Source organism: Stegostoma tigrinum, chromosome 8, assembly GCF_030684315.1.
Source record: "Stegostoma tigrinum isolate sSteTig4 chromosome 8, sSteTig4.hap1, whole genome shotgun sequence".
Lineage (NCBI taxonomy): Eukaryota > Metazoa > Chordata > Chondrichthyes > Orectolobiformes > Stegostomatidae > Stegostoma > Stegostoma tigrinum.
Window position 1 is genome coordinate 49,759,310 of NC_081361.1, and position 14,513 is coordinate 49,773,822.

At 39.6% G+C, this 14,513-nt stretch overlaps 1 protein-coding gene across 10 annotated transcripts in view; it reads left to right on the forward strand.

Annotated features, from left to right (window-relative positions):
* dnajc6 (DnaJ (Hsp40) homolog, subfamily C, member 6) overlaps positions 1-14,513 on the forward strand; it is a 188,922-nt gene that overhangs the window by 118,464 nt on the left and 55,945 nt on the right. For all 10 annotated transcript variants that reach the window (XM_059647867.1, XM_048538746.2, XM_048538747.2 and 7 more), the window contains 4 exons: positions 1,285-1,418; positions 4,208-4,402; positions 7,304-7,421; positions 9,072-9,151. In XM_059647867.1, coding sequence (XP_059503850.1) covers positions 1,285-1,418; positions 4,208-4,402; positions 7,304-7,421; positions 9,072-9,151 — 527 coding nt within the window. The remainder of the gene's footprint in view (positions 1-1,284; positions 1,419-4,207; positions 4,403-7,303; positions 7,422-9,071; positions 9,152-14,513) is intronic.

A 14,513-nucleotide genomic window follows, 5' to 3' on the forward strand; every position in this document is an offset into this window, starting at 1 on the left:
TCTTTGTTTCTTTAAACACTTCCTGTTGACAAACTTGGCATTTTCTTCACCAGGGCTGTTTCTTTTTGAAAAAGGAAAAAGCCTGTCTGACTGATTTTAGATTCTTTTACTCACTGGGCTGATTTAAATTTGTTGCTTCTGAATGTGTTCTTTGCTGTGGATTTTATCCCATTCCTTTTTAAGGTTTTGTGCAAACTTCTCTTCTCCATGGTTCAATGTCTAAAATTGTCCTTGAAGTTTGTCACATGCTGCTTCCCGTTGCTGCTGCAGTTATGGTTGGATGGCTGGGCTGGCCCTGTCCTTTTACATCAAACACCCCACCATCTCCCAGGCTCTGCTTCAATTGCTTCTTACTGCTTGCCTCCAGTTCACTGTCTGCTCACCATATGCCGCTTTGTTATAGAGTATGATCTAAACTTTATGTGAAAGTGAGCAGACTTTATTAAAAGTAACTAGATACAAGGGGTATGAAGAGAGGCCATCTTCTGAAAACTTTAGGGATTCTGACTGCAGTACCAAGTCATTATGTCATAGCTCCTTATGCGTATGCTCAGCTATGCTTTGAGTAAAGGCATAGTTAAACCTCTAATCCTACTGGAAGTTTAAATATTAAATTTTTTATATTTAAGATCTGATATCAGTAATAGTTGCTAATTGTTTACTCAATTCTCCAAATGTTCATTCAGCTGCTGCATGTTGTGTTTACATTAATTTGACTAGTATCAATTGAATATTCACTGGCCTGCATAACATTTATTGTGTGACTATGGATTATTATGGTTTAATATGGAATGTTTCTGTAATGTGTTGGAGTTTTTTGTGCTTGTGCCTGCTCATGTGTTTGGGATTCTTGGGCCTTTCCTGGTGGTTGGGCATTAATCGTTATCGGGCAAAAGGGTGCACATTTTCCAAAAGATGTTTTAAGTATTCAAACTGGCATTACCACCAAACAAAAAATGTTGGTGTTAGCCACTTGCAGTTATCATGTGAGGCACTGTTAATTTTTGAGGTGATTCTTTGCAGCTGCATCCCCAGCGCACTCTCTTGCATCCTATGACATTGCTGTCAGTGAGGGATTCTTACAAAGTTGATCGTGTTGGCTTTCATTTCCTTGCGTGATGGAAAATGTGATTAAAGTAATGTGAAATACTATTTAATTTTGTTCAGAGTAGAAAGACTGTGTCTCCCATTGGAAGTAGGTTTTAACATTTTTAAGCTTGATATATTCATGAAGTGCATTTTATAAACCGCTGACAAATTTTGGAATTTTTTTTGCTATTCTAGGACGGCTGTCCTGCCTCTGCTATTTTAGTCTGTGGAATGTTCTGCTTCTGCCATCTTTTCTCTTGTCCAGTTCCAGCAATCCAGTTATTTAATATAAAAAAAGCAGGGCCTGCACTTTGGCCTTCACACAAGAGGTAAGTAACAAACTATTTTGAAGTAATTTTTCACAGATATTCTTCCGTCACTTTGTGGAGCCAACAGCTCCTTTCCGTTTTCACTGCGGAGTTTCTTGAGCCCTGTGTGGCAATTATGAATTATAAGCTGAACTTCCAATTATGCAGGAACTTGATTTTTAAAATGTTACGGAGGTGTTCCATCTCCAAGGTTTGAAAACCATACACAATGTTACCTGCTAAGGTTAAAAGTAACACCTGGCTGTGGACCTATTTCGCACTTTTTAGTATTTACACTCATTAGCTGACTGCCTCCCACCTGCTATGTGGGAGAAGGGAGGGTGAGCATAATGTTTCTGAGGGATCTTTGGGAATAACCCAAAACTAATTACACTCCTTATTTCTCACTGTTTTTCAGACCATAATAATTGCTTATCCATTTTTACTTAACTGAAACAATTTTCTTTGCTGAAATCATTCTGGCAATACGTTCCATACACCATTAACCGCCCTGAAATAACTTCTTCTGAATTCCCTGTCTTTGTTTTTAGTCATACTGCCATTCATGATATAATTTGTGTTTGTTATGGCAATTGCTCTACCAATCAGCAATCTCTCTCCAGTATAAAATGTTTTTACATTGCCATTTGCCCTTTGAGTGCAAGAAGAAAAGTTTTTTTTTGACAAAATGTCTCTATTTCCAGCAATGCTTAAACTTGCCACAAGTATATAGTGGTCTACCAAATTCGCCTCCTTTGTCCTTGTTATCGCTAAGCCCTTCTCCATATGTCTATATCCTTCATGTTAGTCTGCTGGTCTACGGCATGAGCGTAATTCAATAATGGAGCACTAAACTTTGCTGTTCCTCTATGGCCTAGTCAAAGCTGCACATAACATTTTTAAATTACATTATTTTTGTATTTCACAACCTGCTATGAAACTCTCAATTCTATTAGTTTAATTTTTTTCTTTTTGCGCTTTATGCACACATCTGCGAATTATATTCTGTATTTGAAAGCCTTGGTTCATCTGTTCATCTATAGTTTGTGCTTTTCCGTTAAGTGTGTATTCCAACTCCACTTTTCTTCCCAAAATGTATTATTTCACGTTTTTCATCTTTGTTAACACTTGTAACCTGTCCATTCTGCTAATTTGTCTTCCTGAGTAAATGCTGTTAAAATCATTATAATAAATGCCAGTACTAATGGCTTGATTGCACTGAGTTAGACTATCTCTAATTCATTGAAAGTAGAAACATGATATTTGGCACACGTTTATTGGAAGGGGAAAATCCGCTTGAAATCTCAATTCTTACCCTATCGATGTATTAAAGCGTAGAATGGAAGCACTGGGTCAAAATAGGAGTGGACTTTGTGGTGATACCTCTTTATAGTCCAATAGCCAGCATATGTTTGTTGGTCGGTCTTGCGTGAAGAGTCTGTACTAGAATGGTTGTTTCCACCCCCGACCCCCCCATCTTGAGTTGCTGTTGAGAAGCTGGTGGTGGTAAGCTGACTTTTGATTACTAAATGGCTTGCTAGGCCATTTCTGAGGACAATGAGGGGTTAGCCGCATTGTGATGAGTCTGGAGTCATGCAGGTCAGACATGGCAAGCATGGTAAATTTCCTTCTTTAAAATGCTGAAAAAGATCTGCCAGAATCCAGTGGTTGCATGGCCTCTACTCCATTAGCATGCTTGCCAGTACATTTACAATCCAGGTTTGTTTAGTTAATTGAATTTAATCTTTCTAGCTGCGTCAGTGGAATTTGTGGTCCTGTTCTCCTGAACAGTAGCGCTTGGTAATATAACTATCTCATAACCTAACCACGATACTGCATTTGCAACAAGATGCTGGGGACTTATTGGCCTGCAGCAGAATTGCATCCCAACATGAATTCATGAACCTGTGAGAAGAAATGCAACCCGTGAAATATACTGGTTTTACAGCTGTCATTGTACTAAGGATGTTTCAGAAGGAAAGTAGTTTGGGGTTACAGATGTTACTTCGATCAGGGCCACAGATCTGAGAGAATGAGCTAAGAAACAATTGGGATCCATCCTTTTATTGCAGCGCATCAAAAGATTGTAAAATAACTCCTCTAAATTTAATTTCCTTAATTTCAATGAGCTAAGCAATGTGAAGTAAACTGTAATAATAAAATGTGAGGCTGGATGAACACAGCAGGCCAAGCAGCATCTCAGGAGCACAAAAGCTGACGTTTCGGGCCTAGACCCTTCATCAGAGCTCTCTGATGAAGGGGTCTAGGCCCGAAACGTCAGCTTTTGTGCTCCTGAGATGCTGCTTGGCCTGCTGTGTTCATCTAGCCTCACATTTTATTATCTTGGAATCTCCAGCATCTGCAGTTCCCATTATATCTGTGAAGTAAACTGTCTTGTCCGGCTTTTTCTACTACCTTTTTTCATTTTTGTGTCTGATCTCCTTTAAATGAAAGTCCTTCCAAAAGATCTAAAATGCTGAAGGGTCTAGGCCTGAAACGTCAGCCTTCCTGCTCCTCTGATGCTGCTTGGCCTGCTGTGTTCATCCAGCTCCACACCTTGTTATTTCGGATTCTCCAGCATCTGCAGTTCCTGTTATCTCAGATCTAAAATGCATTTTGTGTTGGTAAATATGACTGTGTCCTTTTTTTTTTTGAATATATGGAAATGTCCCTTGATTTCTTTCTCTTCTGCACTGTCCATTTTTTAAACTTGATGCCTCTTTGTGGTTAATTTTGAAGATAAATGTTTTCAATTTGACAAGTACAGGATACAAATAACCTTGTTGCTATATGTATTTTTTAAATTTCAGGTATATAGGATATATCTGTGAAATGGTTTCTGAAAAACCCACACTTCCACATTGCAAACCCCTTATCATTAAAACTGTCACTATGAGCCCAGTCCCTTGTTTCAATAAACAGAGGAATGGCTGCCGACCTTTCTTTGAAGTCTTTATTGGGGAAACAAAGATTTTTTCAACTGCACAAGATTATGATAGAATGAGGTAAGTCTCATTTGACCTTCAGGAGACATTTATAGGATACTCTTCTTTGCAGACTTCTTGAATATGATCATCCATTATTCAGTACGCATAGAATCATAGAAATGTACAGCATGGAAACAGACCCTTCAGTTCAACCACCTATGCTGACCAGATATCCTAAATTAATCTCGTCCTATTTGGCCCATATCCCTCTTAAACCCTTGCTATTCCTGTACTCTTCCCGATGCCTTTTAAATGTTGTAATTGGACCAACCTCCACGATATTTTCTGGCAGCTCATTCCATACACGCACCACCTGTCGTGTGGAAAATGGTGCCCCTTGGGTCCTGCTTTTTTTTAAAAAACTTTTCCCCTCCGCTTAAACCTATGCCTTGAATTTGACTGCAGAGGATGGGCAGACTTAGCTTTGTAATTTTTGTTTGTAAAGATGTTTTGTAAAGATATCCAACGCACACTAACTTATTTTTGCACCATGCCAGATATGCTCCCTCTCTCTCTTGGAGTTGTGCATTGGCCAGGGAAAAGCAAAGCCCTGGGAGGATTCAAAACACAACCAATTTATTTGAAAGAAAATTGGAAATTTTATTTCAAAAGCCTTTGGATGATTGAAACTCGGCCACAAGATCTGATTATCTTTGACTTGCATTACAAGATACCTAATTGAGATGATTTCCAGGCTAGCCAGACACCAATCACACTTAAAGCAATGCAATATGTTAGGTTCACAGCAAGAGCTGGCAGCTAATTTCATTAGGCCGCTGCTTTCTGTGAGGGGCACAAAACCAATGGCCAACATGCAACCAAATTCCATCCTTGCACAACTTGTGGGTGTAACTCCCAGTCCTCAATGTATTCACTTAAATGATTTCCCTAAATATAATGCAGTCATTCCATTATTTCACTTGAATCCAAAAACCTGTACTTTTCTAACTATATTATACCTTGGTATAGTCTGCAAATTAGCAGATTGTTCCCTGAACACCTACTTGTAGGTCATTTACTGTATACTAATTTGATCTTAAAGTAAAAATTGATCTGCCAGCTGATTTGCAATCCACTTACAGACATATTTTCTGGTTGTGAGAAAGGGCCCTCTTGTGGTGCAGTGGTAATGTCCCTAACTCTGGACCAAGCAGCCTGCCTTCAAGCTGCACCAGTTCCAGACATGTGTAATAACATCTCTGAACAAATGGGTTAGAAAAATAAGTTGAATTTAAAAGTAAATATTTTCTGATTTGTGTACAACCAAGTCTTCATCCTTTTAACTTTATTGTTTTGTTGGATGTGGGCATCACTGGCTTGATCAGCATTAGTTCTCCATCCATAATGATCTTTGACCTGAGTAGAATACTAGGCCAATTCACGAGTAAGTTGAGAATAAACAACTGCACCTCCCAGTCGTGAACCATTTCAACTCCCTCCTCCCACTTCGCAGATGACCTGTCCATCATGGGCCTCCTGCAGTGCCACAACACTGGCACCTGAAGGTTGCAGGAACAGCAACTCCTATTCCGCTTGGGAACCCTGCAGCCCAATGGTATCAATGTGGATTTCACAAGCTTCAAAATCTCCCCTCCTTCCACCACGCTCCCCCCCCCGCACCGCATCCCAAAACCACCCCAGCTTGTCTCCGCCTCCCTAACCTGTTCTTCCTTTCACCCATTCCCCTCCTCCCACCTCCAAGCTGCAGCCCCACCTCCTACCTACTAACCTCATCCCGCCCCCTTGGACCTGTCTGTCCTCCCTGGACTGACCTATCCCCTCCATACCTCCCTGCCTACACTCCGCTTTACTGGCTTAAACCCCACCTCTTTAACTTGTCTGTCTTCTCTCCACCTATCCATCTTTGATCCATCTTTCCCCCCCCCCCCCCCTCCCTCCCTCCCTATTTATTTCAGAACCCTCTTCCCATCCCCCTTCACTGATGAAGGGTCTAGGCCCAAAACCTCAGCTTTTGTGCTCCTGAGATGCTGCTTGGCCTGCTGTGTTCATCCAGCCTCACACTTTGTTATCTGAGAATCAACCACATTGCTATGGGCGTGAAGTCTCTGGTTCTGATGGTCTCTGATTGCTATTACTTACTGTCTTCTAGAGATGAGGAAGATGTATTGAAAGAATCAGTTTTTAGATTCAACACGGTGAAGTTCATGACATCACATCAGTATCCAAGTGCTGCTTAGTTGCACAATGAGCAAATAATTGTACTGGGTAAAGAAATAAAATGTAGTCAGAATAAAATAAGTGAGCCTACTTGCACATTGATCAGTTTCACTGTATAAAAAGGTAATTGTTGCTTGGACTCAACTACAGATTGAAAAGAAATACTTTGAAGTAGAATGGGCATAAAATCTCAGGCTTGATTCTCTGTTGTCTTCATATTTAACTTTTTAATAGTGTACAATATAGGCTGTTTTAAATTAAACTAATTTTATTATATTTACTACCAATTCTTTGAGCTATGTTTGGAGACTATGAAATATGTGTGAACTAAATTTCATTTAAGTTTCAAAAGGATCAATACACACTTCTGCAAAATTGCCGTGATTGCAGTTTTTGTTTTGAGTGAAAAATGTGCAACATTGATCTAATGGGCATGTACTAACTGAAAACTATTAAGTGATTCTGATCCATTCAATCATTTAAAAAAAACTCAAAGAACCCCCTGATACCTGTCAATGTTGAGAATCCTCTGAAAGTTTCATCCAGCTGTTCTTAACCCATAAATGTACATGCGTTGTTATTGCCTTAGGGTCTGTTTTCCTGTATCCTCCTTCAAAACGGCTTATGAGATTTTTGTACAAATTAAGGTCGGGTAAATAGTTATTTATTTTTCCTTTCATAAGCCTTTTGCTGAATGGAATTTACAATCTTTTTTAAAAAAAAATGTTTTGTATTTCAAAGGGAGCACCGAATCCAGGAGGGAAAAGTATTTGCTTCTTTAGATGTCAGTGCCCATGGCGATGTTGTTATCGCAGCCTTCCATATGCGATCAACAATTGGTGGAAGACTTCAAGCAAAGGTTGGTTAATGTAGCATTGGAATTAACTCAAACGCTACTTGATAAAGTTTTATGAAGTCTGTAATCTTCACAAGGTGGGGAAACACAGCATTTTGCATTGGTTTGAATAAAAAAGGCTGATTTGCTCCATGCTGCACATGACAGTTTTTATTATTGAAATGATGGAGAGCTTGTTCTTTCTATATCCCCAGGTTTCAAAGGGTTGAGAATCTTTTGGATGCCGTGTTCGTATTCCACAAACTCTAATAGAAACAGAAAATGTTTTCTATTAACGAAGATAAGAAAGGGAATTTGATCTGTTAGCAATTTGATAATAACAAATTCCCAAGGAGCAGGAGAGGGGTTTTCTGGGCAAGGTATATTTTGGTGGGGATAGCTGAGTAGTAGATGGGAGAAGAACTGAACAGCAATGTGTGGGCTCACGTCATTGGTGGATCAAGCCTGCAGTTCTGGAGAGATCATGGGTGAACATGGAGAAGCAGTATTTGAACAATGAAGCAAAGACCGCTTGCATCTATATCGTACTCTTTGGAGACCCCACATGTTTTAAAGCTGAGTACAATTATTGAAATACTTTTGAACTGTAGTCACTTCAGTAACATTCAAAGTGTGGCAGCAAAATTGTGCACAGCAAACTCCCACCAGGCACAATGTTACAATGACTGGATTAATCTTGGTTTATATTTTTTTTGGAGGGATAAAAATCAGCTAGGGGCTGGAGGATAGCTCCTTGTGTTCTTTCAAGAAATGCCATGGACTTTTCTCTTAATATGTTTACGAGAACAGGCAGGTGGTGCATTGATTCAATTTATCATTTTGGAAAAGAACACCATTGAAAGGGTAAGGAAATTAACATTGCACATCCAAGCTCAACCCTTCAGAGGATCAACTGCATTTCATTTATAATTAGTTTATTCTATGTCACAATTTCTTTGCATTTTGCAACTTTTTTAATGACCTTTTGAATTAATTGTATGCTGACTACTTCAACAACCTTCACCAGAAATGTACTATGTAACTCTTAATGCTTATTTATTCCTTTCTTTTCTTTCTGTAAAATAAAAACGAATGTTCATTTCGTTCAAGTCTTTCAAATGAACGATTTTTGCCTGGATTTGCTTTATGCATTTTGTAGAACGTTGAGGTGGTCAAATTTAAGTTCAATTTCAAATATATATTGTTAAAATAAAGCTGAATTTGTTGAAATGTTTGTCAATTTATCCTTTCCCTTTTTCAACTCCTTAATATGTACAAATGTATATTTCCAATCCCTGACGCCCTGCCTTAGATATTTTTGCTGATAACTTATTCTTCCACAGAGGGTTTTTGCACTCTGCTGTCTTTTTACTTGTTAACAATAAATTTTGCAAATAGTTTTAACACCTTGTGCTACTGATGTCAGATGCAAAAAAATTTGGAGTAAAATTGTCTTCAAGAACTGTAATCTGATAATATAGTCTTCACAATTCAAACGTAGCCTCTCTGTGGAAGTGACAACTTGGTTGAAAATGATTGGAATTTGTTAGGTTTATTTAAACAATCAATTCATTGTAGTTTTGTGAAATGGAATGCTTTTTCTGTACATGCTGTAGTGTGAGCTTTGCTTCTCATGATTGAAATTTTAAGAATTTTTTCCCTATTTGCTTTTAGTTAACAAACACACAGATATTCCAGATCCAATTCCATACTGGATTCATTGCTCCTGGAACCTCTGTATTAAAGTTTACAAAGTGAGTAATAACCTGCTTAATGTGAATATATCCAAAGAAAATATTTTTTAAACATTGTATTTCCACAAGAACAATTTTGTCTTAAGGCAATAGTTTTCCATTGTTCATAACATGTTCATACTTACTGCAATCTGTATGCTTTGTTTAACATTCTGGTTTTCCAGAACTAGACTTGCTCAGTTGTCTCTTTGTGTAGAATTAGTAATTTCAGAATTATGGATAAATTTTAATCACTTAATATTTTAATAACATTTATTGTGGGTGACAAGATACTTCAAAATGTGAATTAACAAATGGCAAGTTTTGGAAATGCAGAGCAGCTCAATAGCAGGGGAAAAAAGCAAAATAAATTGCTTTTGCTTTCAGGAGATTCCTTGATGTAATTAATTGGCTCGACCAGAACGTCCAATTTTTATTCTTGTAAAATGCTTGCTGACACGAACCTTTCCTGCATGTTCCATTTTACATTATTGATGTTATTGGTTAACTTACTGTCTGTAAGGATTTCCATAGTTCCATTCAAGTAATTAAAATCTCATCATCCCTTTGGTGGATTGTGAAACTTCCTCCTAATTTCTTCGGCAACGTGCCAGTGTTGGGTAATTACGTGTAATTCTGCTTGCAGATAATTTGGCCACAGTTATACATTTCTGTGCTGGCCAAGGTCTAATCTTTCCATTTATTGAAGCAAGTGGCTAGAATATTGTCAATATAGACAGGATTTTTAAAATAACAACAGGTTATTTTCCAACTAATGTGAAGCAAAGCAAAAGTAGTGGACTTGTGATAATAACCAAGCAATTAATTGGTTTAAATTTTTTTGTGTGAGTTAGTAGATTTGGCTGAATTTTCAGCAATTAGACCAAAGTTGGTGCCACATTGCCATTATATTCTTTTACTGGACAATGTAACTGCATGTTTAAAAATGTGATTTAGTCTTCCAGTATTTCATTTTACAGATTTCGGTCCACAAATTACCAGCTGAGAATTTTGAATAGGTGCAAATGAGCTAAAAGTGAATGAATGAAAATTTTTCAGTTCAACAGTTGGGGAGAAGGATTATGTTGAATGTGTACCTATCTAGCCACTTGTTGTCTTATGGCATTTGGGGAACATTTTCTGTTGTGTTCCAAGAAAGACCAAGAGGCTGAAGTGTCCCACAGCAGGAGCTCTATTGTGGAGATGTTTACTGTGCAGGCAGCGAAGTTTAGACTCAGCTGTCTTCTGCTTGAAGTGACCGATGTCGCCATTTTGTCAGGTTATCAGACACTTGATATTCCACCATACTTGCACAAATATATAATAGTTCCTTGATCCAGTCTACCTTGTGACATTGAAGCTGGGCATTCTTTCCCTTGATCTGAACTCCCTTTCCCCAATATGTTAATGACTTATAGAGGTGCAATATCCCTGTTTGTGCCCTAAATTAGAAAACACCTTCAATTTTCCTTCCAATTTCCACTTTTCAGTCTGTTTGATATGGTTTCTCTCTCAACTCCTTTCTTGACATTACTGCCTCAATTTCTGAAGATTAAGCTACCTATTAATATTCAGTGTAAACACGCTAACTCCTAACTTATGTTGACAACATATCCTCCTACCCTCATCCAATTCTCTGTGCTTTTGTTTCCAACACATCTGCTCTGATAATGCAGCCCTCTACCCCAGTATTGCTGTGAACGGTCTTGACCAGGTTCACCTTACTTTATGCAGTGATTATATTGAGGTCAGCCAGGTGAACATCGGAATATGAATTCCTGATTTGTTCAGATTAATAGCCCTAATCATGGAGCCCTGGCTGACGGATAAGAGGACAATCAGACACTCTTCAGTTTGAGAGCTGGCTCTGTGTAAGCAGGATCAGTGTCAAGGACTCTCCACACGTAATTAAAGGGTGATTTTTAGTGATGGGCTACCAGCCTCTGGAGTCATTTCACTTTCCACAACTCCTCTCTTGCTTTCCCCTCCCCCTCAGAACCATGGCTTTGCTTGTCATGTTTCTCTGCCTTGCCCAGCTTTCATATTTAATAGGTAATATTGCACCATTTTCTGCCAGCTCTACTGTCATGCCACCATCAAATATGATTATTTTACCACTCCAATTCCAGCATTCTGCAGGGTCCTTTCCCTCTACGACACCATTCAACTATTCAATCCTCCAACATGCTGTCCCCCTCCTGTGGCACCATTCTATGTGAATGTTGACGGTGTAATGTTTGCTTGCTTTTTTAAACTTCCTCTCTCCTACCATCCAAGCCCCTTAAACATTCCTTCCAGATGAAACTGCAATTTAAATACACTTATTTCAATTGAGTTAATACTTTTTGCTCACAATGTAGTGTCTTTGGGCATACCTGACATGGATTCAGTGACTCCTTTTGCAAAACCGCTGTCTTCAATGTGCAAGTTTGACACTCAACTTCCAATGGCTTGTCACTTTCATTTCCCACGTTGCTATGACACTGACGCCTCTGCTCTTGGCCTGCTGTACAGTTCCAGTGAAGCTCAAGGCAGCCTTGAGGACAGCCCTTACTATTTTGGTGAAGCACGGCTCATCCTTCTGAATTCCAAGTGGGTTCAATTATTTAAGACCATGTTAAAATCTGTGCCCATCCATGTTGTGCGGTTTCTTTTTCTTTGCACCTTACTATTTTCCCTTTCAAACAGTAGCACCTCTGCTCTCAGCACGTCCTTTTTTAAAATTTATTATTGCATTTCTTCAGTCCCTGTAAGCCCAACCCTTGTATCATTCAACCTCTCCTGTTGATCTTCCTTCCATCCTTGTTTGAAACCTATTAGCATTTTTACCTTTTCTCAGTTCAAATGAAAGGTCATCAATCTGAAACTTTTTAACTGCTTGTTTCTGTCTCCACAGATGCTGGCGCCGCCTGCTGAGTATTCTCGGTACATTGTTTCTGTTACAGATTTCTAGCACTTTTTAGTACACTTGAAGTAGAACAAATGGATTCACAGTGCAGCACATGTAAAACCATTCCAAGATATTCAACTCGGCAATGAATTATTTAAAAACAAAAGTGCTGAAGAAACTCAACAGGTCTGGCGGCATCTGTGGTGAGAAAAACAGTTTAATTTTTCAGGTCTCGCATGACTTCTTCAGGACTGGTAAAACTGAACTGGCTTACGAGTGTCCCTTTTAGAGAATGAAAGCTGTTCTCCTTCCCTGCTCTGGTCGACGTGTGATGTCAGCACCACAGTCGTATAGCTGGTGCTTAACTACCTTCTGAAATGGCTGAGCTGGCCACAATGGTATCAAATCGCTCCGGGGGGAGGGGGAAGAAAGTGCAATTAGATTAAAAAGATCAGAACGCCCTGCATTGTGCTAGACATTTGACTTGGATGCACCGATGGTACGCTTGGCTCTCTAGACCTCGCAAAGGCTCTTCTGGAATTTCTGACCACTTGTGTCAAGGCATTGTCTCAGCCTAGTCAGACAATAGAAGGACATAGTCATACACTCAAGATCAAACTTATCAGCCAACGTCCCAGATTTCTAGATCACCACTTTTGGGTATATCCTGTACCATTGAGACCAGGTACGTGCCATAGATGGCTGCACTGCTGTATACAGTCAGCAAAGAAGCATCTTTTCAACCTTCAACACATCTAATGACCACCAAGTCAAACAAAAGCAAGGAAATTGCCTGCTGATTGAACATTCACCACTCCCCGAGGCCCCCCCCCCCCCCCCCCCCCCCGCCCCACCTGCCGTGGCGAAAGTCGATACCACTGATAGAAACAGTATTTTGAAGAGGCACTGAGAATAACAAGGATGCATAAGATAGTCTGAGCATGAGACTTCAATGTCCCATGAACAAGAGTGGCTTGGCAGCACCTCCAATGGCTGAGTGCTGGAGATACCTGTCAATTTAGGCCTGCACATGGATGCGACAGAACCAAAAATAGTGTTTTTTAAAATAAAACTTGATTTCACCAATCTATCACAGCAACCTCCTGTATAAGATGGGAATGACCACTGCCCTTCTGGAGATGATGTTTTGTCCTAATGCCGGGAAGGCCCTGAATGTGTTTTGTGGTGCTGCTGTCGTGCTGGACGATGTAGAACAGATTTTGTAGTTGAAAGCTGAGTGTTCATGGGCCTGTTAGAAGCAGCAGCAATAAATTGAACCACAATCTGTAAATAAGAAACTCTATCTCCCCACACTCTGAAGTTACAACATTGAAGGGCTATGTGCTGATCAACATGAGCAGCTGCTGTCAACACTTAAGTGATCCCACCACCAACAGATGAGACCAAACTCTCTAGTTTTTCTATATCCAGTTTTAATTGATGTGAAATTACATGATTAATGGGGAAGGGAAGTGTTCATGAACATGCTGCCCCTCTCCAGGTGAAGCCAAATGTGATGCACACTGACAAGAAATACCTGTTCAGCCAGAAGAACTAAGTGGACATCTGTGTCTCCTTCCAGCTGTCTGTTTGTTCGGTGCTGTTCCCTTTTAAGATTTAACTTGCAGCTGCATATGTGCTCACTTGGGTATTTTTGTGGCCTGTTTGTTCCTTGTCTAGGTCATCATTCTGCGTAGGTGTGCACATGTGCAGTTTAGACTTATCTTTCCTCCTGCTTTGTGAAGATATAAAATAATTTTTAAAACTGTCCCTTGTCTATATTTTAAACGTGAACATTGCTGGTCTGAGACTTGACCGCCACTGTTGCATGATGTAAATTGACCACAATTTCTGAAAGGATTTCAATCATCAGTTACCAGGACCAAACTCTGAAATCATCTAACTGAAATGTCACGCCTCTGCATTGTATGGGCCTTGCAAAGGAACAGCAGATGAGATTGTTCTCCTTCACTGCTGGTAAGACAAAGAGAGTGCCATCAACTCCTTATGCCTGAAATGGCGTGAATAGCCCAACAGTTAGATCATTCAAGGAACAATGTTCCCCATCAAAACTATGGAATCTACCTTGTTAAGTAGAAACTGTTTGATTCATTTGGGAGCTCAGATCCATAACCAAACCTCCTGATCTTTGACAAAAGCCGAATTGTACATTTTCTGAGCCGATACGTCAATCTGGGAAGTTGCAGTTTGCTGTCGGCATTCTGTCAGTGTAGTAAATATCTACCAACTGCTAACATGAATCTGCCAGGAACCCAAGGCCTGTCAAATCCACATTTGGGCATCGAGCTGAAGTAACCCAGCCTCGATTCTTAGCCTTTTTGCAACTCTTGCTGCAAAAGTTCATTTGTCTGAAAGTAGAGCAATTTTCCACTGCTACACCCTCAATCGTTACAGAAAGGCATTCTGCAAGTTCAGCCAACTGCAAGAACTTCATTAGACACTGACTTTCTGGACTTGGATGAAAATCACCTG